At 35.8% G+C, this 26,996-nt stretch overlaps 1 protein-coding gene across 1 annotated transcript; it reads left to right on the forward strand.

Annotated features, from left to right (window-relative positions):
• LOC126717483 (ankyrin repeat-containing protein At5g02620-like) lies at positions 1-26,304 on the forward strand. The gene is made up of 3 exons (XM_050419225.1): positions 1-657; positions 2,266-2,433; positions 25,754-26,304. The coding sequence occupies exons 1-3, from the start codon at positions 90-92 to the stop codon at positions 26,287-26,289; spliced, it is 1,272 nt and encodes a 423-aa protein (XP_050275182.1). The 5' UTR covers positions 1-89; the 3' UTR covers positions 26,290-26,304.
• Positions 26,305-26,996: the final 692 nt, after the last annotated feature.

Here is a 26,996-nt window from a genome sequence, read left to right on the forward strand (position 1 = left end):
TAGGTGTATATGTGCAGTGGGTTACCTCCACAATCAAAGCTTCTGAAAGCGAAAAAGAGGAAACCAAAATCTAAAGAATAAGAATCACAATGAATCCTCAACTCTATCATGCTGCTAGCTCTGGCGATTTAAGTTTCTTTGAGACATTGACAAATTCTGATACCCTTCTCGATGTGACAACCGAGAAGAGCACTGTTCTTCATGTTGCAGTGCAATGCAATCGTCCCCAGGTTGCAAAAAAGATGGTTGAATTACGTCCAAGCCTTCTGTATCAAACAAACTCCAAAGGCAATACTCCGCTACATGTTGCTGCAAGGGTAGGAAGTCATTCAATGGTAAAGCTCCTTATAGAATATACCAAAAGTTTGGATGTTGAAATTGGTGGCCGGAAGATTCTGAGCATGGTGAATCTGGTGAAGGATACCGCCCTGCACGTCGCAGTGCAATATGGTAAATCTGAGGTTGTGGAAGAACTAATTAAGGAGGACCCAGAACTGGGTACGTTTATAAATATCGCTGGGGAATCCGCTCTGTTCCTTGCCGTGGATAGAAAATTCTACAAGATTGCTTCTTGTATCCTAAGTGCTGCTCCAGAATGTTCCTTTGCTGGTAGGGACGGCATGAATGTCTTGCATGCAATGGCCATTCGCTCAAGTCGTAAGTCTTTTTATTTTCTGATAAAAAGTTAGAAAACTCAAGTAGTAAGTCTATTCTCTAAAAGAAATTCAATAACAAGTGACAACATTGGCCAATCTTCGATATATCAATAGTTAAAAAGAAAAATTCCTAAAATATTGCTATAGACAGAAAAGTACACAAATTTCGATTCTCCCATTAGTCACTAAACAATAATGTCAAATCCATTCTTTTCGCGCACCTCCTCAACAACAACTCAAATGTGCTACTCCTCAAAATCTAAAACAGAGAAAGAAGGGGTGAAGTCAATAGCTTTGTAAGAAAACCGAAATCTCAATTAGCTAGATCATAGATGAAGCATATATACAAGTAAAATAAATAAACTATTCAAAGGATAAAATTCATAGGCGTAGCAATTTCATCTTAGTTCAATGAATTTCAAAACATCAAAAATTTCATTGGACTTGAAATGAAATTTACACATGTTTGATCCAAATTTTTAGGAGATATAAATTTTCTAAATAATCAACTGAATAAAATAAATATATAATATTTCAATAAGTTTAATTTTCTAGTTATTTTCTTTAAATCAACTCAGCTAAAATAATTAAATAAAATTTTTTAAGGGACAACAAAGGAATATTTAGTAAATCAAACATTGTATTTTAAGAAAAATATGACTAGCCAAGAATCAGATTAGTTACTTCATTCAATGCTTACTAAAAGAAAAAATTTTGCAACTCTTCGAGATCACTCCAACATAACCTAAATCCATCATAATCAATTCAATTACTAAGAATGTTAAAAAAAGAAACTAAAATAATTTATCCTACGGTCTAAGTACAACATAGCAAAAATAAATTTCTAGGATATTTACCTCAAGAATCTTCAAGCCTCCACTTCTTGGAATCCTTACGTTAGGTAGTCTTCTCTCTTTGGGTTATCTAAGTTAGAAACAACTAATCAGTCTATGGGTTTTCTTTTAGCCTTATTTTCTCTTTCCCTAGATCGCACGGGTGTTACTGAAATGTTTATCATTTTAGTAGTTATTTATTTTTAAAATTAAAAAGAGAATTTTCACACTCAGAACTCATGTTAAGAGGCAAGTAGTTGTTTTGTTTGTTGTTACTTGTTGTTATTAGGAGAATGTTTGAATGGTCTAATACTTTTGTATTTGCCGTGAACTTAAATTTGGGGCATAAATTCTATAAGATACGGTACCAGGTTTTATTAGTATGAATTTATTAGAGTTAGCCCCGCAGATTTTTATTTTAGTTCAAAGGTTTTTAAAATAAATTTTATAGTACGTTCTTGCGTGTAATTGATTTATTTTTGAATTAGTTTGAAATTACTTGATAACTTTGATTTAAATTATATCTTAGAATTTCTTATTTGATAGTTTGACAATAAAACATGGCTCTGGCTATCCATGAATTTTTTTGAATATAGAGATGTTACTTTATTACACACAGTGTGTGTAACATGTGAAAATCTGACATGCATAAGATGCATGTGTGATGTGTCCAACGTCTCATATATAGGATCCCCACCTCACATATTGTCCTTTGGAAGTTAGTTTTCTAGTATGATGATTGCTAAAGCTGCTGGCTTTTGATCTACCTGATGCAGATGTTGAAATTACTATAGGAGATACGTTCGTTTCAAAAGGAGGAGGAGTTCGCTTCCTGCGTAAGCTTTTGGTCGCTCTTAACGTATATCTACCCCCTGCTTGGGTGGTCTTGGTGAGTGAAGTACGCCCGAATCATGATCAGTTAAAATCTGAAACCATTCCAGAAGGTAAATAAAATGCAACTCAAGAATTCATTTTTTCCTTTACATTTTTTTTTTTCCATTAAATCATAAAATCATATTAAATTAGTATATAATCATTAATCAAACAGAGGACTCCTCATCTTTCTTAAATTGATTAGATTATTAATTGTTGTTGATGGGTATAGTGACAGCAAAATCTTGAATGCCAGTGTATTGTGAGAACACGTAAAATAATAAATGACAAGAAACACTACACATTAAATGTAACGTAATTGAGAAAAATCTATATCTATAATCACAGGAAACGCCAAGTCACCAACACAAGAAAAAAAAATTATCAATAATTAATATTACAATCATACTCACAAGGTATTACATACTTCACAAACAAAAACAAAATCAACTCTATAATACATCCAAAAGTGTTCTCATACAAATACACTAAACAAAGCTTAGTCTCTAACTCTTTTTTTTTTTGGAAAAATTTGCCTTTTAATTCTCACATCTATTAAAAATGTTACTCTAACACTCTATATATAGGGACTACCATATGTCTCTAATTCTTTTCTTATTAATATGAGACTGACCATTGTCAAAAAAATATGAGACTGACACCCGAAATTGGAATTCTTACACTTGCTTATTATTCTTTTCTAACTGATATATGATTTCAAAACCGGCCAATTAGTAAATCTTTAATAAATTTCCACCTTCCGCCCATGAGATCTCTTTACTATTACTTCATTGGGTATTCCTCTTATATTCCCTTTGTGGGTTAGGTGTTGATACCAGATTTTGTACAGAACTTACCGGCCTTGAACTAAGTGTTTGTAATGTCTCCTATCCTAATTTAGGCAATAAAATGTCAAAGAACCGTCCAACTATGTTCGGTGATTAATTTATGTGCTCAAAAGGTGTTAGGAACCCTGAAATATCTACCTAATAACGATTACCCTATTACTATCATTTTCAGCATTTTAAAAGATTTTTTATATGAAAAACTAGAAAACTAGGGTTTTGTATTCAAAAATGATTTTTGATGTGGAAAACCATAAAACAATAATTTTTCTACATGGAAATCCTAGGAATCAGAGTTTCATATTTGAAAAGGTTTTTGATCTAGAAAACCATAAAATAAGGATTTTGTATTTGAAAGATTTTTGACATGGAAAGCTATATAATAACCAATTTGGCATTTGAAATTTTTTTTTTGGGTGGGCATAAAGTGTTAGATTAATATTTTTTTTATTTTTTTATTTTTTATTTTAGAAACAAATACACACATGCAAGGGAGAGAGAAATGACTTTTAACACAAAGGTACACCACACTTTACTCAAAAACCATGGTAACTTTTAAGAGAGAGTGGAGCAACTTATATTACACACAACATACTCTTCTAAGTTATTAGGACATATGTGGAACATGTTAAGAACATTTGTCATATAGAATTGGCTAATCCTTTGACAAAACCCACTTTACTTGTAATTGGGTAGATTTAGGATGTGTTTAATACTTTAAGAAACAAGATTTCAAGTCCAAGTATTGAAACCATACAAATCTATCCAAGAATTAAGTGAAGAAGTGTTGTTCATTAAAACTCGACAGATATTTCGACAGATGTATCTATCGAGATTTAATATTTGAAGCTCGACAGCTGTATCTATCGAGAATTACAAAATTCAGATTTTTAGATTTGAGTTTATGCATATCTATGTGTATTTGTGTAGGGTTTCTTTTCTCACAACTTTAAACATATATAAGGATCATTTTAAAGGCCATCTAAGGTGATGCAACTGAATGCAAAAGTTGTGGCACTTGTTGTTACATGTATATTGTGACCGGAGACAATTTGCCCTAGTTCATCTTTCTCTTGAAAAAGTTGCTGCGTTTGTACGCCATAGGATTTTGTAATTAAGGAGCTTCTTAATCTTCATCGTCTGAATGAATTGAAGAACTTTACAGCCAACATCCTTCTCAAGTTGGTGTGTTAGTCACGTACTGGGATTTGTGCATTGATTGGTTAGTCACGTACTTGGAGTTGTGCATTCAAAGGAGAGATTGTCACTACATTACAAGTCCAATTGTGTATTGGGGTAAGGGTTCAACTGTAGGTTGGTATAGGGTATTAGGATTCCTTTACTTATAATCGCTTGTTTTGATAATAGTGGATTCTCGAGAGTGATAACCTTAAATTCACCCGGTGGGGTTTTGCCTCGGTGGTTTTCCTCATTCGTAAATAAATCATCCATGTCAAATTTAATTTTCGCTACATTTAGTTATTTGATGATTTGTTTGTGCTACCATGCGTATTGCATGTTAAATTGATTTAATTAATTCAATTGACTAATTAATTGGTTAATTTACCTAAGAGTTCAATACATTCTTGGCCTATCATAAACAATTTGAGACAATTACCCATTTTTTAATTGAATGTTTAAATTCATAATTTTATATTAACTTAAATTTTTGAGATAATCGATAACTTATCATTCCTTTGACCCTTCATTATAGTCTATTGGTAGGCTTTCTTCTGCTACCGTTGACTTTGTTAAAGGTCAACCACCGCCACCGCCACCGCCACCGTCAACCAAGATTGGATCACTGAAGGTTTTTCCCGTCATGATCCCAGTTCGACCATGCGTCAACCTAAGCAAACACATGCACGGGTCCATAGTTCAAAGATTTGCAAACACATTCCCCCTAGAATCAGCCTGAAAAACTACTGCGAGCACTCGTACGCACCAAACGTAGTCTTAGAGTTCCTTCACATGCGCCTATGCACCCGTACGCACCCACAAGCGCTCATACACGCTAATATACCTTAGCACATACGCCATGTGTTGTGGCACAACAAACCTACATCCACGTCAGCTCCTAGTGTAATGTCAGCAGACGGAATCGTCAACTTGGAACTGAAACATTAACTTGACTCGTGTATTGACTAGACCTTTTACTAGCGTTTACTTTGACCATTGCCTTTTTGCTAGGATTGATTTGTGTGTAGGTGCTTTGTAGTTAATTTTCGCGTCCTGATTTCGTTTTGTAGTTTGTTTTTGCATTTGAGCTCTCTTTATGGAGCAACAAGAGATTTATTTCCAATTCAAGTTGTCCTTTGACGGCGACAACTACTCTTACTAGGCCCAAGCCATGTGTAGCTTTTATAAAGGTTGCAAGTTATGCCTAGGTGACTGGTCAACACAAGGATCTTGAATGCGAAGAGGGTGAAACTGATGAATATGCTGTGTCTCAAACATTGGGATGGCTGTAACCATCAAATTATCACTTGACTTGCAACACCTCCACTCTTACTGTTCACATGGAATTTGGGGGATAGAACACATCCAAATAAGTTTGGGATATGCACTGTTCCCGGTATTCTGGATCTGATGGCGCTAGAGAGCATAAACTCTCATGGTTACCCTCTATCAACTTTGATAGGAACTTGGCAAACACAATACTATCTTTCATAGCTGAATGCCTTTCCTCTGGGATCAATTAGCAGCATCTGAACCTATTATCAAGACTCTATCTGAGGCCAAAATTATCAATTCACATCATGAAAGAGTGCACTTGCATAAGTTCTTAATTGGTATAAATATGAATGAGCTAGTTCGTGAAGATATTCGTTTACAATCTCTTCACTTCTCCCAAATTCCTCTACGAATAGTTCTTGTTATTCTAGCCTCTATCACTATTGTTGTTACAGCCCTTGTAGTATTACCTGGCCCTACTTGGTCCAAGATAATGATAACAAGAGATCCAATAAGAATTGTCGATGACTTGTGGTGGTTTGACCACCCATCTTGGCGATGCTCACGTGAAGAACCCTTGTAAAGGCTCGGGTGCTTACGGGTGTTATGAGGGAAGGATAGTGCCTCCTTGGTGTGTGTCAGAAATATGGGTCACTTTTAAGGGAACTACCAAGGGTAAGTGAAGCCGCTACCAATCATTGGGTTTTTTTAAGGTGTGATTGGTCACCTAACTCTATTTGATTTTATTACTGATCCTAGGTTAAGAAAAATGACATTTTTTCTAATCTAATGTGGATGGATAAAAAATCATGATTCTTGAGTTCAGAAGTTTGGTTACGTGTGGAGAAGGTGTTAGGCACCCCATAACACTTATCCGTGAACAGTCCTTTGTTTTGGTAAAACCTTAACTTTCGAACATTGGCAATAAAAAGCAAGCTATTGGCATTAGCTTACGGGGCTTTGGGCTTTGAGGTTTAGTTTTGGAAAGGGTGTGGTCCCAATCAATGCTTTCCTAGTGCATTTGGAATTCATGCCAAATTTCCACAGCAAAAATCGCCTTATTTTCGCGGTGGAAATCCAGCAATGCTTCGCCACAGGTGCGTCAATACACACAAAATGCCATTCTCACCAAGCTTTTGCTATGAGAATACGACAACAGGGTGCCCCATTTTCACAGTGAAAATCCGGCAGAGTTTTGTGTTTGGTACGCTATGGTTCTGGTGGGTTTCGCGCTGGTGTATACAGCGCGTGTCGACATACTCATGATCAAAGCATCAAGCATATTGATGCACGTCGCATACATAGGGAAACTAATGTCACTTGGTGACATGGATCGGGACAATCATACTGTGGTGACTATGCACACAGTATGGCATGAATATGCGCCTACAGTAAATGCTTTGAGTGCATACTCACACCACAAGGTCAAGAGCTCTTATGACTAAAGGTCGCTCACATAGCCACGAGAGTCCGTCATACAAAGTCACAATCACCCACACACGCGTAGGCATAAATATATATATATATATATATATACACACACATACACACATACATACATATATACATACATCATGTACAATGCTATCACATAGAGTAGGAAAGTAAAACAGATATTGCCAACGTCCCAAGGGTATGATCTAGCAAAGTACATGAAATGTAAAGCAGACATTGCCATACCTAGGGAACATGGCCCAAGCAAAGTATAGGAAAGATAATGCGTATAAGGAAAGGGGGAATCCTAATACATGCTTAGAGAAGAGGATCAAAAGAAAGGGAGAAAGATGTAACCACCTAGGCCTCCTAATCTACTTATCATTGCCCTATTTTGCCTGTGCCTCTAGGTTGTGCCCCCGCTCCAAGCGTCCTCGCTCCATGCGCGTACATGAGACAAACAAGGAAAAGAAGCTAGCAGACAAGCAAAAGAGATAACAAAGGAGACAAAGAGAGCATGTAAAGAAACATAAACAAAGAGAGCCAAACGAGGGCAAACAAACATGCTAGGCATATGAAAGGGCAAACAAGCATGTTATCAAGCAAAAGGTGGTGTCCTAGGAGGACAAATATAGGTTTAGATCAAGTGTCCATAGTTCCATTGGATTGGAGTACGGACGACACAAGTAAACAAGGACTCATGCATGAACATGTAGGCAAGTGTGCAAAAATGCAAAAAATCAAAGAAAGCCAAACGAGTGGCACAAAGCAAGCATGGCAAGCATATCATCACGCAGAGTGGAGATAAGGTATGCATTGAGCAAACCAGCATCATCGGGATAGATTCTCACAAGTGTTTCTACCCAGACAAACCACAAGAGGGGCGAATGTAACCACACAAGAAAAAGCCTAAAAGAAGAGGGGGAGGGGGGGGGGGGGGCGACAAAGCATGGCAAAGCCTAGATCTAGAGAGGCAAGCATAGACATAAAGCATAGAAGCAAGCAAGCATACACATCCATATAGGAAATGATCCAAACCCTTTGATATGGGCCTAGGTGTATGGATGTAGGCCTAGACCACAAGATCTAGATCTATACCCTACCAAAATGGACAAAACACAAGACAAAGATATAACAAGAGACAAAAAGGTTGTAGAACCACATGGCATAGCAACCAACATGTAGATCTAGACACATAACATGGCATAGAGCACATAAACACATAGATCTAAGCAAAAACATGGCAATGAGCACATAAAGATATAGATCTAAACAAAAGCATGGCAAAGAATACATAGGCATGTAGATCTAAGCAAAAGCATGGCAAGGAGCACATAAAGATATAGATCTAAATAAAAGCATGGTATAGAACATATAGGCATGTAGATCTAAGCATAAATATGGCAAAGAACACATAGGCATGTAAATCTAAGTAAAAACATGGCAAGGAGCACATAAAGATTTAGATCTAAAAAAAAGCATGGCATAAAACCCATGACCATGTAGATCTAAACAAAAGCATGACAAAGAACACACAGTCATGTAGATCTAAGCATAAACATGACAAAAAGCAAGGAGACATGCTAGGAAAGCTATAAACGTGTTGGGAAAACTATAAAACATGCTAGGAAGCAAAATAAAGCAAGAACTTGCTAGGAAAATAAATGGGTGTGGATGGTAGCTAAAAAGCTATATCCACACCTCTAAACCTCAAATCCAAGGTATTGAACTAAGGAGAGGAAGATTGGGAGCAAAAACACTACCTCTTGATTGTTATGAGAAAAGAAAGAATCAAAACTTTTTTCATGTGTTTAGGAGAGAATTTAAAGAGGAAAAGAGAGAAAGGATCTGCCCAGAAAATGCCTAAAAACTGCCCAAAATCTTTTCTTTTTTCTTTTATATATCTGGGGGGGGGGGGGTATTTATAGGCCAAAAGTGACCCTTTAATTGCTGGCGGCCCTTGTACGGCTACCAGCCAGCTCTGGCGGCCTTACAAGGTGTGTCGGGTTGACATAAGCTATTTCATCTTTTTTTCTTTTCGGTTCTGACTTTGATCACATACTTGAAGGCCTTTCTGAGCTTTGATTGAGCTGATCTTGGTGTCCTTGAAAATCTCTAGATGTCTAGTTTTCAAAACACTAAAGAAATTGAAATTGCAATGGTCGGATCTAAGTTATGGTCTCAGGAAGCATGTTGACGTGCTTTTCACGGTTTTTAGGATATCTTAAATGATTTAACTCCGATTTTGACCCATGAATAGTTGTTCGGAAGGGAATTTGATAATCTTCACAATGGTGCTAGTCCCAATCCGTTTTGACGTACGGATAAAAATTAGGGTTTTTAGTGCCCCCAAAAGTCAACCTTGGCTCAAACTTGACAAAAATCTCTACGTAGCTCGGATTTGATCTAGCAAGGTACACGAAATGTAAAGCAGACATTGCCATACCTAGGAAACGCGGCCCAAGCAAAGTGCAGGAAAGATAATACGTATAAGGAGAGGGGGAATCCTAATACATGCTCTAGAGAAGAGGCTCAAAAGAAAGGGAGAAAGATGTAACCACCTAGGCCTCCTAATTTACTTATCATTGCCCTTTTTTGCTCATGCCTTTAGGTTGTGCCCCCGTTCCAAGCGTCCTTGCTCCATGCACGTACTTGAGACAAATAGGGAAAAGAAGCTAGCAGACAAGCAAAAGAGATAACAAAGGAGACAAAGAGAGCATGTAAAAAATCATAAACAAAGAGAGCCAAACGAGGGCAAGCAAACATGCTAGGCATATGAAAGGGCAAACAAGCATATTCTCAAGCAAAAGGTGGTGTCCTAGGGGGACAAATGTAGGTTTAGATCAAGTATCTATAGTTCCATTGGATTGGATTATGGACGACACAAGCAAGCAAGGACTCATGCATGAACATGTGGGCAGGTGTGCAAAAATGCAAAAAAGCAAAGAAAGCCAAACGAGTGGCACAAAGCAAGCATGGCAAGCATATCATCACGCAGAGTGGAGATAGGGTATGCATTGAGCAAACCAGCATCATCAGGATGCATTCTTACAAGTGTTTCCACCTAGACAAACCACAAGAGGGGCGGATGTAACCACATAAGAACAAGCCCAGAAGGGGGGGCGGGGCAACAAAGCACGGCAAAGCCTAGATCTAGAGAGGCAAGCATAGACATAAAGTATAGAAGCAAGCAAGCATACACATCCATATAGGAAATGATCCAAACCCTTTGATATGGGCCTAGGTGTATGGATGTAGGCCTAGACCACAAGATCTAGATCTACACCCTACCAAAATGGCCAAAACACAAGACAAAGATATAACAAGAGACAAAAAGGTTGTAGAACCACATGGCATAGCAACCAACATGTAGATCTAGACACATAACATGGCATAGAGCACATAAACACATAGATCTAAGCAAAAACATGGCAATGAGCACATAAAGATATAGATCTAAACAAAAGCATGGCAAAGAACACATAGGCATGTAGATCTAAGCAAAAGCATGGCAAGGAGCACATAAAGATATAGATCTAAATAAAAGCATGGCATAGAACACATAGGCATGTAGATCTAAGGATAAATATGGCAAAGAACACATAGGCATGTAGATTTAAGGATAAATATGGCAAAGAACACATAGGCATGTAAATCTAAGTAAAGGCATGGCAAGGAGCACATAAAGATTTAGATCTAAAGAAAAGCATGGCATAGAACACATGAGCATGTAGATCTAAACAAAAGCATGACAAAGAACACATAGTCCTGTAGATCTAAGCATAAACATGACAAAAAGCAAGGAGATATGCTAGGAAAGCTATAAACGTGTTGGGAAAACTATAAAACATGCTAGGAAGCAAAACAAAGCAAGAACTTGCTAGGAAAATAAATGGGTGTGGATTGTATCTAAAAAGTTATATCCACACCTCTAAACCTCAAATCCAAGGTATTGAACTAAGGAGAGGAAGATTGGGAGCAAAAACACTACCTCTTGATTATTCTGAGAAAAGGAAGAATCAAAGCTTTTTTCATGTGTTTAGGAGAGAATTTAAAGAGGAAAAGAGAAAAAGGATCTACCCAAAAAATGCCTAAAAACTGCCCAAAATCCTTAGTTTTTTTTAATCGCGTGGGGGGGGGGGGGTCTGGGGGTATTTATAGGCCAAAAGTGACCCTTTAATTGCTTGTGGCCCTTATACGACTACCAGCCAGCTCTAGCAGACTTACAAGGTGTGCCAGGTTAACATCAGCTATTTCCTCTTTTTTTGCTTTTCGGTTCTGACTTTGATCACATAGCCTTTCCGAGCTCCGATTGAGCTAATCTTGGTGTCCTTGGAAATCTCTAGATGTCTAGTTTCCAAAACACTAAAGAAATTGAAATTCCAACGGTCAGATCTAAGTTATGGTCTTAGGAAGCGTGTTGACGTGCTTTTCACGGTTTTCAGGATATCTCAAACGTTTTAACTTCGATTTTGACCCATGAATAGTTTTTCGAAAGGGAATTTGATAATCTTCGCAATGGTGCTAGTCCCAACCTGTTTTGATGTACGGATAAAAATTAGGGTTTTTAATGCCCCCAAAAGTCAACCTTGGGTTAAACTTGACAAAAATCTCTACGTAGCTCGGATTTGATGTAAAAGCGTCAAAAAGGTTGTTTTGGGATAATCTTGACCCAATTTGACTTTCGGTAAACCCAAGGTTGACTAGGGGCATTTTGTTCATTTTGTCCGAAAAAGGCACTTTGAGTGCTCCAATGCCAGAACGGGTTGTGCCACGTCATACGGTATTTACAAGAATTATGTCATCTGTAAATTCTATAAGGTTAAGGGACACACCATGGAACATTTTCATACTCATGCTTGTATACTTCAAAATATGACCGCCTTGGCTGACTTCAAGTTTGCTACACCATTGGTTGTCTTATTATTCATCCTTGTCAAGAATGGATCTTCGACTACTCCAACCTTCTCTATGGTAGATGTGCAAGCTCTCATCACCCAAGTTCTATCTAAGTCTTCTAGTGCATCCAATTGTAGTTTGGCCATGTTCAGAAGAATGTGATTAATATTGCACCAATATGAAAGAGTGAGTTAATTTAAGTTGAGGGAACCACAAAAGATAGAGGAATACCAAAACTAACATTAGCATAAGTAATAAAATTAGACATGACAATTAGGGAATTAACAAAAAGATCGTGACTTTAGGTATAATAGAATGGAGGAAAATAATACATGTGATAAGAGTAATAGTTGTATATGTATTTTGAAAGCTCACTAGTATAAATATTAGAGTGATTTTAAACCCCACATTATGGCTAGATTGCTCTTAATCTACTCTAAACAATGCGAAATAAGACTAATAGATGTGGAATCAACTAGGACTACTAACTAGTGCATGGGTGAACATAAAGATGCAATGCTAAAATGTAAAGGGCAATAGGGAAAAGAATAGAAAACCCAAGATAACACGTGATGTGTTATCGAAGAAGAAAACTGAAGGACTTGGCATAAAAACCTCTTTGCAGCCCTCCAAGCCAAAATGATGCTCCAGCTATCAACAGACTTCTCAGAGTCTTGTCTTCACTAGCTTCCCGGATCTCGCAATATAGCCCGATTGCACCACCCCTTACCAACTTAATTTGGCAAAGGCCCGATACTTCCCAAGCTCCAAAACACTCTCTACACTCTGAATGGGTGTGAGTTATGTTGGGGTAAAATCTCCTCTCAAGGTATGACAATGGGAGAAGGGAGGAGAAGAGACTACAAAGGAATTCTCACTTAAGGATGAGTAGTTCTCTCTAAAAGGTGGGTATTGTGAAAACCTCTCTCAAGGGTTTTCTCTTCTAACAGCCTCCTTAAAATTTTGTGGGTAATGAGGGTATATATAGTGTGGGTGAAGGATAGAAGAGTTACATGAAAATATCCAACTGTCTGAGAGCTCTAGCATGAAGCTTTAATGATCTATTCAATCAAGTCATACACAAATGACACTAAGTCAAAACCTATAGCATGTATAGAAATGAATGTATATGACCCCTCATGAAAAGAGTTTACATTGATTAAAGCTTTTCATTTGGCTTACTTTTTCATACTTTGAACAATATTTCTCAAACTTTTTGAGTAAAGATTGTTAGGTTCTAAATATGTTGTATTGGCAAACCAAGAACAAAAACTTGTTTAGGATTAGATCTTAGGGTCTTTGAAGTAATTTAGAAATTACTTAAGCTGATAAAAGTCAAGATTCAAGAACATACAAGCTACAAAAAAGAGAATTCACAAACTGAAGAGCTTGATCAATTGAGAGAGAGCTTTGACCAATCGAACTGCGATTTTGCAGATTTTCAAATAAGGCCCAACAACCTACAAAATGTTTAGGGTTTGAGTCCAACATTGCTAGGTATAAAAGGAAACCCTAATACGCATTATTCCAAGTCTTGAGAGTTACTAATGTGAGATCTGTGAGGTTTTGTAACCTTATAACTCTACAAGCACCTATTTGAGATCAATTCATTTTGCTAGTACTGGTGGAGTAAAGTTGCAGCCAAGCTTTCAACTATCAAGTGTACTGAAGATTAAGGCATGAATAGGTGGTTCATGTGAAATCAAATCCAAATCAAGGAAGCTTGTGGAGTTCAGAGCCCAATTAGGTAACTATGTCAGATTCACTAGGAATTGGTATTCTTGACTATAAATCTCAACTTGATATAGTGGATTGTTCTCTTGAGATAGTTTCCCCTAGGGTCATCACATCTTGGGTCATCATATCTTGTGTCATTTACTTTTCCACTGTGTTTATTTCATGTGATGAATATTTAACCTAGATCTAAATAATTAACTTAAGTAACAACTTGATCAATAAATTAGGTTAAACAAACTATGTTTTCTAGGGGTCTAAAACTTAACAAAGATGCCTTGAAATTTTTTATATTTCTTTGAAGAACAAACCTTTGGCTTTGGCATCATTATTTTTTAACACAATTTGCTCAACCTTTCCTAGTTTAACTAGTTTTAGCAGAAAGACTTTTGCAACTCTTTCTCTTTTAGAAATTAACGTTTGAAGAGCTTTTGAGGGAAAAAAATATATATAAGAACAAGTCTACAAATATGTCAAGATTAATCAAGACTATTGGTCAAACACGCATGAAAAGCTTGAAGATCTATTTACAACAATCAAACATAGATTTCTAGATTTCACTCACATTCAATATATGTGCAGGCATAACAAGACTAAGCTCATAAATATACTACGCCATTAGTATGAAGGTACTAGGCCAAACTTTACATGATATGTGCTTAAACAAACATGATCAAACTTTTTGGTTTTTTCACTTTTTATGTGTTTTTAGAGTTTTTACTCACACAAATAAAATGCATAAATGTAAGAATGCATTATGCACAAATGCATGAGAATAAAGCATCTAATGCATGAAAATTCCTACAAAGATCGAAAAAGCTTTAGATCAAGGACCAAAAGAGCATAAGCTCAATCATAGGAACCCTTTCTCATCCAAACGGAATGGATGTTTGGAGTGAATGTCTCGTGAGAAGTGAGATGAGAGTTGGAAGAATGACAACCAGAGATACACAAAGTCAATGAAGTGATAGCATTAAAAACTTGTTTCAACAACATACCATTTTCACCTAAATTTGGTTTTGCTTTCTTAGCACAACTTCTAAGAAGCTCAAGTTTTTATTTTCTTTTGATTTTTTAAGAGCATGAAACTTAGAGCAATGAGGTCTTCTATGACCAAAAGCACCACAATGGTGACAAATAATGTGTTTGGATCCATTAAGCTTTTTAGGGAGAGATCTAGCAACATGGTTTTTTTCTCTTTTCAAAAAGGAACATTGAGGTCTAATATGATCAATCACACCACAATGGTAGTAAGTAAAAACAAAGTTAGATCTGTCCAAATCCCTAAGGTGAGGTCTAAACCAAGGTTTTGGCTTAAGAGCCTTTCTCTCCATGTTATGATTCCTTTTGTGTGGAGGTATGTGCAACCATTTCTCATTAGAGATAGAACTCACAATAGGAACAAAATCGGGTTTTACAACAAGATTGCAACAAAGAACTTCTTCATTTTTAGTAGGTTCCTAATCAAACAATTGGCATGCATATTAAGAGATTCATTTTCACATTTAAAATCATCAACAAGTTTGTTAGTCAAAAAAGTTTAGCATCCAAGTCTTTTTTCAAACATTCAAACTCTTTCAACTTTATCAAAGAATTTTTTGCAAGTTTCTTATACTTCTCAACCAACTTGTTAGATTTATCAAGTTTAGCAGTTAAGGCATCCTTTTCACAAACAAACTTACTAAATTTTCCTTGACAATTTTTAGCATTTTTCTTCAAGAGTTTGGCATTTACAATTTGGTGTAAATGCAATTTTAGTCCCTACATTTTTTACTTTTTTTCCATTTTAGTCCCTACATTTTATTTTTACCACTTTTAGTCCCTAAACCAATTAATGCGCAACATTTAAGTCCTTGAAGCACCATTCCGTCAGCCAACTAACAGGAAAGCTGACGTGGACATTAAAATAATAATAAAATTTTTAACCTTTTTTTTTTTTTTAAAGAAAAGATTTTCAATTAATTTTGTTTCTCTTTTTTTGGGAAGAACATGAAGAATCTAGAACATGTGCTCTTCCCGTCAATCATGTTCTCCATTTTCTTCCCAGCAAACATTGCCCAGAAATTTAAAAAATCAATATTTTTTTTTCTCTTTTCTTGTATTTCCTTAGCAACGAAACCCATAAAATCAGTCAGATTTACAAACACAAAGAGATCGGGTTGAGAAGAAAGAGGGGATGGGGTGGGTGGGGTCGTTTTTCATGGGTCTTAATCTTTCTTTTTAGTGGCAGATTTCAATTGTTTCTATTCTTTTTCTTGGGTTTGATCTTCATGTTCTTTGATTCGGTGGTGGTTTTTTTTTTTTTTTTTTTTTTTTTTTTGTGTGTGTTTGTTGCCAAGAAAATTTATGGGTTTGAAGGCTAAGGTTTGCTTTATTGAGGATATGGGTTTGGGGTTTGGTTAGGATCTGGGTTTAGGGTTTGTTTTTTGCTGGAGATTGATTATAGGGAAGAACACAATCAACATGAACATGTTCTTCTGGAAAAAATAATGAAAAAAAAAAAAAGAGAGAGACAAGAAAGACATTTAATTAATTTATTTTGTTTTGATGTGTTTGGCTACAAAGAAAGTATAAGAAAGGAAAAGAAAATGATAAGAAAATAAGGATTAATTTGGTAAGAATATGAATCATATATGGGGAAGAACATAAAGAACATGAATATGTTATTCTGAAAAGAAAAAATAAAGAAAATAAAAAAAAAATTCATTTTAATTAAAAGAAAGTAAAATTTTTGTTTGAAAGAAAATAATTTTTTTGTTTGTTTTCTTTATTTTTTTAATTAAAATTGAGTACTTAATTTTTTTTTTTTTAATTTTGGCATTTAAAAAATGTTAAATAATTTTTTTAATAATATTTTAATGCCTACGTCAGTTTCTCCGTTAATTGGCTGATGGAATGGTGCTTCAAGGACTTAAATGTCCCGCATTAATTGGTTTAGGGACTAAAAGTAGTAAAAATAAAATGTAGGGATTAAAATGGAAAAAAGTCAAAATTTAGAGACTAAAAGTGCATTTACGCCTTACAATTTTAGAAACATCGAAAGAGTCATGTAACATGGCATCACAATCATGAGGATTAACACTTATAGAGGCATTTTCAGAAACACGTGGCCTGTTACATTTAACATCATCAACAACATGCAAAGAAGCACATAGAGCATTATCCATGGCAACTCAGGATCACACTTATGTAACTAAACCAAAACTAGTATACCCAATCTAATACTAATTGAAAGCTCACTAGTATAAGTACTAGAGTGATTTTAGACCTAAAATTTTAAATTATGACTAGATTGCTTTTAATCTACTCTAAACAATGCGGAATAAAAGTAATATATGTGTAGTCAATCGGGACTACTAACTAGTGCATGGATGGATGTAAAGATGCAATGCTAAAATGTAAAAGGCAGTAGGGAAAAGAATAGCAAACCTAAGATCACGTGATGTGTTATCAAAGAGGAAAATTGAAGAGCTCGGTGTAAAACCCTCTCTGTAGCCCTTCAAGCTGAAATGATCCACTAGTGAATAAGTTGGAGTACAATGATAACAAAAGAGACCATTCAAGCCTAATTGATTCAAAATACTTGAGCCCTCTATGCTCTAGCTACCAACGACCTTCTTGAAGTCTTATCTTCACTAGCTTCCTGGATCTTGCAATACCACCCCAAGCCTTATCGGCTTTATTTGGCAAAGATCTGATGCTTCCCTAACTCCAAAAAACTATCTACACTTTGAATGGGTGTAAGTTGTGTTTGAATAAAATATCCTTTCAAGGTATGACAATGGGAGAGGGGAGGAGAAGAGACTACAAAGGATTTCTTACTTAAGGATGAATAGCTCTCTCTAAAATGTGGGTACTGTGAAAACCTCTCTCTAGGGTTTTTCTTTTAATAACCTCCTTATAATTTTGTGGGTAATAAGGGTATATATAGTGTGAGTGAAGGATAGAAGAGTCACACAAAAATATCCAGAGCATTTTGGGAGTCAATTCGCGTGCTACTTGTGAAATGACTCTAACACTTGAGTCATTTGAACTTCCAATATGTGCTCCTCATGTGGCCCTTTTCGGGTTGCACAAATTGTGAGCTAGTCGTGAAATACCCTATTCTTTGTAGTTCTTCACCAAATTGAACACTAACCCCATTACATTTAATCCCACAAAATACAAGGAAATAAATTGATGAAATTACAACATATTTGTCATGGAATAAAGCCAACAAAAAAATTATGTAAAATACATAACTTTACATGTTTAGTTAGTGAGAGAAGTGTTAATGTGGCAGTGTTGGTTTTTAAAGTTAGTTACTGTACTAATATGGCTATGATAGTTGTCAAGTTAGTTACTAGTAGTTAAAAATTGTGTAACAGATTTTGGGAATGTATTGGTAGTTGGTTAGGTACCTTTAAAGGATGTGAAGCACATATGTAAATGGATCGTTGAATGTATACATAAATCATCTTCTTTCATGTCTTCTCTCTCAATCTCTCTTCTTTTTCTCTCTCTCTTTTCTTGTATTCTAGAAATACTATTCCTTCTTAATTCAATCCATAAGAACTTTATCATTTGGTATCAGAGCCAATTTTGTCAACATGGTAGAAACTCAATCTTTATCTTCTCTTAATGAGAAAATCAACACTTTGTCATTAGCAATAGATCATCATGATTAGGAATTACACATTATTCATCAAAAGTTACATGCTGTCACTAGTTGTAGAGACCTTATTTTGTATCTGTTAATAGCTTTTGGTTTCTGGTCCCAATGATGAGACTGACATCTATCAACTAAGGGTAATTAAAGTGCTCACATTAGTTTGGAAGTAATCATAACTCAAAAGTGCTCAAATTGCTTTGAAAAAGATGTTGGAAAATGACATTTTCTCACATTGTTGACCATAATTTTTGATCCATAAAGCAAGTTTGAGTGAGGTTTGTTTTATTGGAAATCATACATCTTAGGCTTCAATTTGAACATAAATTTTTTTGCATGATTTGGATTTATAGTGAGTGAGTAATCGCCGTTTAAAGTTGGGCTAATGGCGTTAAGGATGGCAATTTTGCTCCGCCCCTCTCCACTTCATCCCACGCGGTTTTTTCCCTTCCTACAAAGGTGGTTGGGTAGAGATGGAGCAAGATTTTAGCCCCACACCACGGGGTGGGGTGGGGATGGGTTTAGATTTTTAGACCCAACCCGCCCCATCTCCGCCCCACCTTGCATTGATAAGGGTTAGATTGTAAAATTTTCACACCCTAAAACCCTACTATTTAAACAAACATATCATCAGCTTGTTTTATTTTATCCAATAAGGCTTTTTGCCTCTTTTTTTTTTTTCTCTCTCTCTAGAAAGGTTGGAAATAAGGTCTTTATTATAAACAAATTTATATACTACTGAATCATTGATTTTATATTATGAGATTTTTGTTTTTGTTGTGATATTGTCATGTTAAACACTTTAATAATATTATTCAATTTTTGCTAAAAATTATATTGATTTGATGGGATAAATTTATTTGTAATTTCAAGTATATTTTTATTAATGAAATAGGTTTTATTAAAAACAATTGTAATAGTTGTGGGAAAATTAATAAGAAATTTTCTTAAAGCCCCAAAGGGTGGGGATGGGGCAAGATAATTTTCTTTGTCATGCGGGACAGGGACAAAGACCCATCCTTCTAACCCACCCCACCCCATTGCCATCCTTAAATGGCATAGTAAAAAATTGGGGTTTTGGGAAGCATGCATACACATACCCCAAACCTGTGTACACAAGCTCAATCCCAGACCTCAAGAACTTGAGTTTTGGGCCCCTAAAACATCATTCTTTGATAGGGGTTGGCACTTAGACCCTTGGGAACGTCCAAAGGTCTCTAAAAAGCCCCAAAAACCCTAGTTTTAACCTATAAATACTCAGCTTATGTCTCCAATCAAAAGCCTAACTAGAGAGAGTTTATTTTTTTCCTCCAAATTTTGTAAAACCCTCATTCCTTTTTTATAAACTTAGACACAACACCTTTACACTTTTTTTTTACAGATTCAAAATCCTTCTTTAGTAGTTATCTAGGGCGGAGACTAATTTTCTATAACTTTTTCAATTAAATTTTGTTCATGAGTTGTGATTCCTTAGTTCTATTGTGTTCTTTAATTCCCTTATTTCCTCAATCTAATCATTGTGTTGTATGTACTAAGGGGTTAGTTAAACAAACTCTAAACTCATAATTGTAAGTAAGGTGAGTGTTATATTTAATTTCTTTGTGGATTTCAACTCTTTTGATATGTAGTAATATGGTTTTGGGCTAATTATAATTTGTTCCTATTGTGTTTGCGCCTTTATTTCATTCTTGTTATATCTCCATGTGTCTCTGAATGTAGTTTATTGTTTATTTTTGTTTAAATTGTATAATTGCCATGTTCCTTTTTCTTGTCATGTTATTCTAATTTTGAGTAGTTGATCATATTTATGTTTAGGGTTTTTCTTGTGTTTCTTAGGTTTTATGTTTGGTTGATTCAATAAACATGTGATTTTTCAGATCTATGCTAAAGGATGCGTGTGCATCAACGAGTATGTGTACACATGGTTTCGACTATTTGTACGCATAGTTAAGTATATGTACACACCCTGAACCTAGATTTGGGCAGGATCTTTTTATTTATTTATTTGTTTAATTAATCATTTTCCATGTGTTCTTTGCTTTTGTTTGACTTTTTTTTTAGATTAATTAATTATTTTCATTTGTTTGTCATTTTTATTTTAGTTAATCTTGTCATAATATGTTTTGAATGATATTTTCCTTGTGTGTTTATTTTATTTGTCTTTTTCCTTTTTAGTATATGTTTGATTGTGGTTTCAATGTATTTCCTTTTTAATTATTGTGTGATCTTTAACATGTTGTGTGTGTCCTTTTAATTAAGTGCATGATGGATGTTTAGGTTAAGGATTAGGGCTCTCTTAATAAACTATTTAAAAAAAATATGGCCTAGCAACACATAATGGAGGCCAGCCCACAAGCTGAGCTATCTTGGTTGCCTAACACCTTCCCAATTCGTACCTAAACTTTGGATCCATAATCTGTATGTAGACTTATACATATAAGTAAGTGTCCTAAAAGGCCAAATTTGTTTCTTGTACTTAAACCAAGTGGTGACTCCCAAACCCTCAGACTTTGGTCCATTCAGCTGAGGCTTACTTCCCAAAGGGGGATGAACCACACATATGTGAGTCAATGTGCGAGACAATGTACTCACATTAGTGTATTACAAACTCTATAAAAAACTAGGTAAGGACTCATTGAAGCTGGGAATCGATGGTAGCAAATAATTGCATCCCTACCAAGAACTTCATGTCCAATTGCAACAGCTCATCAAGATTTAACCTTAACAGTAATTCTCAAGGCTGTGAGATTAAAGTTTCCTTGATTCAAGGGTGAGAATCCATCAGGTTGGGTCTACAAGGCTTATCAATTCTTTCAATTGTACAATGCCTCGGTGAATTAGAAGATACTCTTAGGTTTGTATCATATGGAGGATAAGGCTTTGATTTGGTTCCAAGATGTGCAGAGGAGGCTGGCCAATTCACTAGTTGGGAGGCTTTTGTCGAACCTTTACATGTGAGATTTGGATCCTTCGCTTATAATGATCCTATGGAAACTTTAATAAGATTGAAGCAAGTAGGCGCTATGTCTACTTACAAAGGGGAGTTTGATTGCCAATTAGTATGTTGAATCCCTAGAATCTGAATTCTGCCTTTGGTCTTACCGAGATATAAAAGGAGTATCTTTTTGCTTGTAAGAAGAATGCGAAACCATGGGGTAAAGTGTCCAAATGTTCAATTTTTGGCCTTCCACTAGTCAAGAATGGGATTAGAACCACCAAGCTTCATGTTCATAAGCTTAATCCTATTCTGGTTGAAGAAAGGAAGAAGAAAGGGACTATGCTTTCACTGTGAAGAAAAATAGCATGTTGGACATCAATGTAAGACACCAAAGATCTTTCTTCCATTACAACAAAGCATTCCTAGTTGTGGTCAAGAAGTGGTCTTGAAAGAGGAACAAGTAGAGGAAGATGCTCAAGTAGAGTTGCAGTAGCAATGAGAGTATTAGGTCGAATTAATTATCAAGAAGTGATCATCTTGATTGACAGTGGGAGTACTCATAATTTCTTAGATGCTTCCTTGTGGTTGTCCTTGAAATTATCATTGTTTAATCAGGATAGTTTCAGTGAAAGTTGCTAATGGGGATATGCTTAAAACACAAGGAGCTTGCCATGATGTTAACCTCAAAATTCAAGATCAAGATTTTCAAGTAGATTTGAATGTTTATCCTTGGGTGACTATGATGTGGTCCTTGGTACGCAATGGTTGTATACTTTAGGACTTATATAGTGGGATTTCATGAAACCAACTATGGTGTTTATTCAAGAAGGAAGGAAGATTTTTCTCACAAGTTTACAACCTTCAAGTCTTACTCTTGAAGATACTGACTAATTCCTTAAACCAGCTATCAAGAAAGGCGTATTGTTACAAATTATATCCTACCCTTCTCCAACAGCATTAGTGCAGCAACATAAAGTTCTTACTAATTTATTATAGGAATTCAACATTGTCTTTGAAGTTCCCACTAATCTACTTCCCCTTCATGGCCATTATTATCAAATTGTCTTGAAGGGAGCTACTGAACCTATTTATGAAAGGCCTTACATGTATCCCTTCTATCAAAAGGTTGAAATTCAGAAAATTGTGGATGATTTATTGAGGTAGGCTCTATTAGAATTAGTCAAAGTCCTTTTTCATCACATGTTTAGTGGTAAGGAAAGCTGATGGAAGTTGGAGAATGTGTATTGATTATAGGTCTTTGAATAAAGTCACTGTTAAAGATAAATACCATATTCCTGTTGTTGATGAGCTACTTGATGAATTATGTGGTGCCATTATTTTTACTAAGCTAGATCTCTGATCAGACTATCATTAAATTAGAATGAAGGAATGTGATATACATAAGACTACATTTAGAACACATGAAGGGCATAATGAGTTCTTAGTGATGCCATTTGGATTAACCAATGCACTTTCTACATTTTAGTTTCTAATGAATAAGGTCTTTAAACCATATTTGAAGATATTTGTTTTGGTCTTTTTATATGACATATTGGTGTTTAGTAAGTCTTCGGAGGATCATGTTTCTTATTTGAGGCTGGTGTTAACAATGTTACTTGATAATTAGTTGTATGCCAAACAAAGTAAATGTGTGTTTAGCTACGGGGAAGTGGAGTATTTAGGACATCTCATTTCAGGCCAGGGGTTAGAACTGACCCTGAGAAAGTAGAAGCTATTTAAAACTATCTTATTCCTACTCAGGGAAGCCTTGAGAGGGTTTTTGGGATTAATTGGGTATTATAGGAAGTTTATAAAGGATTATAGTCTTATTGCAGCCCCTTGACTACATTATTAAAAAAAGAAGCCTTTAAGTGCTTTTTTAAAGCAAGATAACAGACCTTTGGCATTTCATATTGAAGTCCTTAAGGGTAGAAGTCTACATTTATCTACCTATGAGAAGGAATTATGGCCATAGTAAAGGCAGTCAAGAAATGGAGACCTTATCTAGTAGGAAAGCCATTTATCATCAACCAAAGCCTTAAGTTATTTCTTGAGCAGAGGGTTGGCACACATACACAACAAAAGTGGATAACTAACTTGTTGAAATATTCTTTTTTGGTTGAGTATAAATAGGGGAGGGAGCATAAGGCTGCTGATGACATTGATAGAAGATTGGAAGACTCAGATTCTTTAACTACAGATTCTGGTGCCTCATTTTTTTGATGTCATTTCCTTTCCCTTTTTTGGCTAGATGAAGGACAATTACAAACAAGCGAATGAGTATCAAAAGTTGTTTGATTATATTGTAGTTAGTAGTTCTACACCAACTGGTTTTTCTTTGCATAATAGGGTTCTTTTCTATAAGGGTTGATTCTTCCTTAGCAACAACTACTCTTAAAAAGCCTTGGTGTTACATCATATCCATAATTCCCCTCTTAGAGGTCACTCTGGTTATTTAAAGACTTTGCACAAGATAAAAAGATGTGTTTTTGGAAAGGAATGAATAAGGACGTCCAATGTCACATCCTGTGTTGTGAAGTATGTCAAAGGATCAAGGTGGACACTACCAAAGCTGCTGGTCTATTGCAGCCTTTCCCTATTCCTGACAAGCCTTGGTTTCATATCAATATGGGCTTTATTGAAGGCTTACTTAAGTCTCACGTCTTTGAAGTTATATTGATGGTGGTTGATAGGCTAACTAAGTTTGTCCATTTCATTCCTTTATCTCATCCCTACACAGCTGCCAAGGTAGCTACATAGCTACATTTTTCATGAAGGAAGTGTTCAAGCTTCATGGCTTGCCTAAGTCCATTGTTAGTGAAGGGATGCTATTTTTACAGCTCATTTCTAGCAAGAGCTATACAAGTTAAAAGGCACTAAGTTAGTCATGTCTTTAGCCTACCATCCTCAGTCTAATGGCCAAATTGAGTGGTCAATAGAAGTTTAGAGCAATATCTCAGAGCCTTTATTGGTGACAGACCTCATGCTTGGGCAGATTGGCTTCACTTAGCTGAGTATTAGTTTAACATCAATTACCATACCTCAACTAATCTGACTCCCTTTGAAGCTTTATACGGTACTTCTCCTCCTAATTTTTTGGATTATACTCTTTATACAACCTAAGTGGCTACAGTTGATCAGATGCTGCAAACCAGACAAGATCTTATTTCTCTTTTGAAACAGAATTTGGTTTTTGCTCAAGCTAGAATGAAAGCTCATCATGATCAACACAGAACTGACAAATGTTTTGTTATTGGTGATTGGGTTTATCTTAAGCTTCAACCCCATAGACAGCACTAGGCTTAAGGGCTATAACAAACTCTCTCCTAAGTATTTTGGACCTTCTCAAATTCTACAAAAGGTGGGACATGTGACTTATAATCTACCTTTGCCTGATGGTTGTCTGATTCATCCAAATGTTTCATGTTTCTTGTTTGTAACTTAAAATATGGTTCTTATCCCTATTCTTTCACCTATTGACTTTGCTAGTGTCCTTAACCCAAAGCCTCCTGTAGTACTTCAGCATAGGTCTATCATTGAAGTCTCAGTTCAATGGTAAGGCCAGTCCAAAGAAGATGCTACTTGGGAGTCCCTCTACAACCTCTAGCACCAGTTTCCTTACCCTGTATATGTGTTTAGTTAGTTAGAGACGTGTTGATGTCGCTGTGTTGGTTATCAAGTTAGTTACAATGTTGATATGGCTATGATAATTGTCAAGTTAGTTATTGGTAGTTAAGAATTGTAAAACAAATTGTGGGAATGTATTGCTAGTTGGTTAGTCACCTTTAAAGGATATGAAACATAATGTAAAGGGATTTTATTGTAATGTATACAAAATTCTTTTTCATTCATGTCTTATCTCTCAGTTTCTCTTCTTTCTCTCTACCTCTCTATTCTTGTATTCTAGAACTTTTGTTCCTTCTTTATTTAATCCATAAGAACTTGCAAGTTCTTATTAGTAATCCATTATGATCGAAAAAATTGAAATAAATGATTGACTATTATCATTTTAGTATCTATTTTAAATTCACAACTGTGTATCCTTGGCACAATAGTTACTCCACAAGTATAAGTGTTTGTGGGTTGTGGAGAGCAAAGGTCGGGTTTCAAGTCTCCAAGAGGGAGTTTTCATATATATATACACTTAGATTATGTTAAAGTAGAATTTCTATCTTGTATAAAAAAAAAGTTTCTATTTTAAATTCTTTAAGATGTATCAAAATCAATTCACTCATTTTAAATTGGATGTAAATTCCATGGTCATGCTCTTAATATTTGGCAAGATAAAATAAGAAGATTTTCTTCCCATTTATATTCCAAGCAATCAGCATCATCTTAATATATTTCAAAATCAAATTGAAAATTACTATTTTAGGAGAAATTCATCATACTTGTATACATGCGTAGAAGTGATAACCTAAGCAATATCCTGTTCTTAGGTTTTGTGAGAAAGGTGATGGAAAAATGTCCTTCTGTGATTGCACAAGGCGAGAACTTTGGATGCACTCCTCTGCACATTGCCGCAGGTATGGGTAACATGAAATTGGTCAAGCTGTTTTTAGAAAATGATACTTCGCCTGCATATGTAAAGGACAGAGAAGGTTTGTCTGCTTTTCACATTGCGGCCAAGGAAGGCAATGTTCTTGTAATGAAAGAACTCATCACAGCGTGTCCAGATATCTATGAGTTGTTGGACAACAGGGGTCGGACTGCTCTCCATGTTGCTGCAGAAAGTGGAAGGTGGGAAGCTGTCAATTTTTTTCTGGAGAGACCAGATCTTGAGGGTCTTATCAACGAGCAAGATGAAGAAGGAAATACACCTATGCATCTTGCAGCTGTCGAAGGATATTACAAAATTCTCATAAAATTGGCAGGTTGTAGAAATGTTGACACTAATGCGACAAACAAGGAGGGCTTGACAATAATGGACAAAAATCGTTCAAGTGCAGCATTAAGAATCAGACTACAGGTATGACACCTCTGTCCTGCGGAATGCAGTATCAATGCACCGTAGGAAATTAGGAATTTTGAACGAAGAAACACTCCAAAATTTTGCTTTTAATGGAGTATTAAAAAGACGGTTGATTTGGTGGGGGAAATTTTATTTTAAAAAGGGAAGTTTTTAATATCTATTTACCACATGGTTAAAGGTTAATACTAAACTACAAAAGAAGGGCACCTAAAATATAATTTATTTATTTTTTTGCTTGGTGTAGATTTTTTTTTTTGGCAAGTCATCAGGGTGTGCATATCACTTGTATGTGCGCCATCGCCGCTCTTTCTATCTCTCTTTCAGTCCTTCACTTCCCCCGGTCCCTCCTCTTCCCTCTCTCTTCCATAGATGGCTTCATCTCCCCCAAAACATTGCTTCCACTAGTGACGAGACTCAGCTTTGCACGATGAATATTTTCTTGGAGATAAATTTTTTAGGGTATGGTCAAGTTTAAATTTTCAATCATGCTTTTTAGATGTGAACTAGTGAGTTTAAGGTTTTGCCGTCCATGTTGATTGGCGTTGAGATTATTTTCGTGGAATTATGGTCTCCCTATTTCCTAGTTCAACCCTGTAGGTGTATTTTTGTGCTCTTAGGCTAAGGCTTTTGCAGAGGGCAAGGGAGTTGGGCTTGACTATCTCCGTAAGATCCCCTGGAATGGGGCGGAGATAGTCAATTTTAAATTGCCC

This window comes from Quercus robur, chromosome 3 (assembly GCF_932294415.1).
Source record: "Quercus robur chromosome 3, dhQueRobu3.1, whole genome shotgun sequence".
In the NCBI taxonomy this organism is placed as follows: Eukaryota; Viridiplantae; Streptophyta; class Magnoliopsida; order Fagales; family Fagaceae; genus Quercus; species Quercus robur.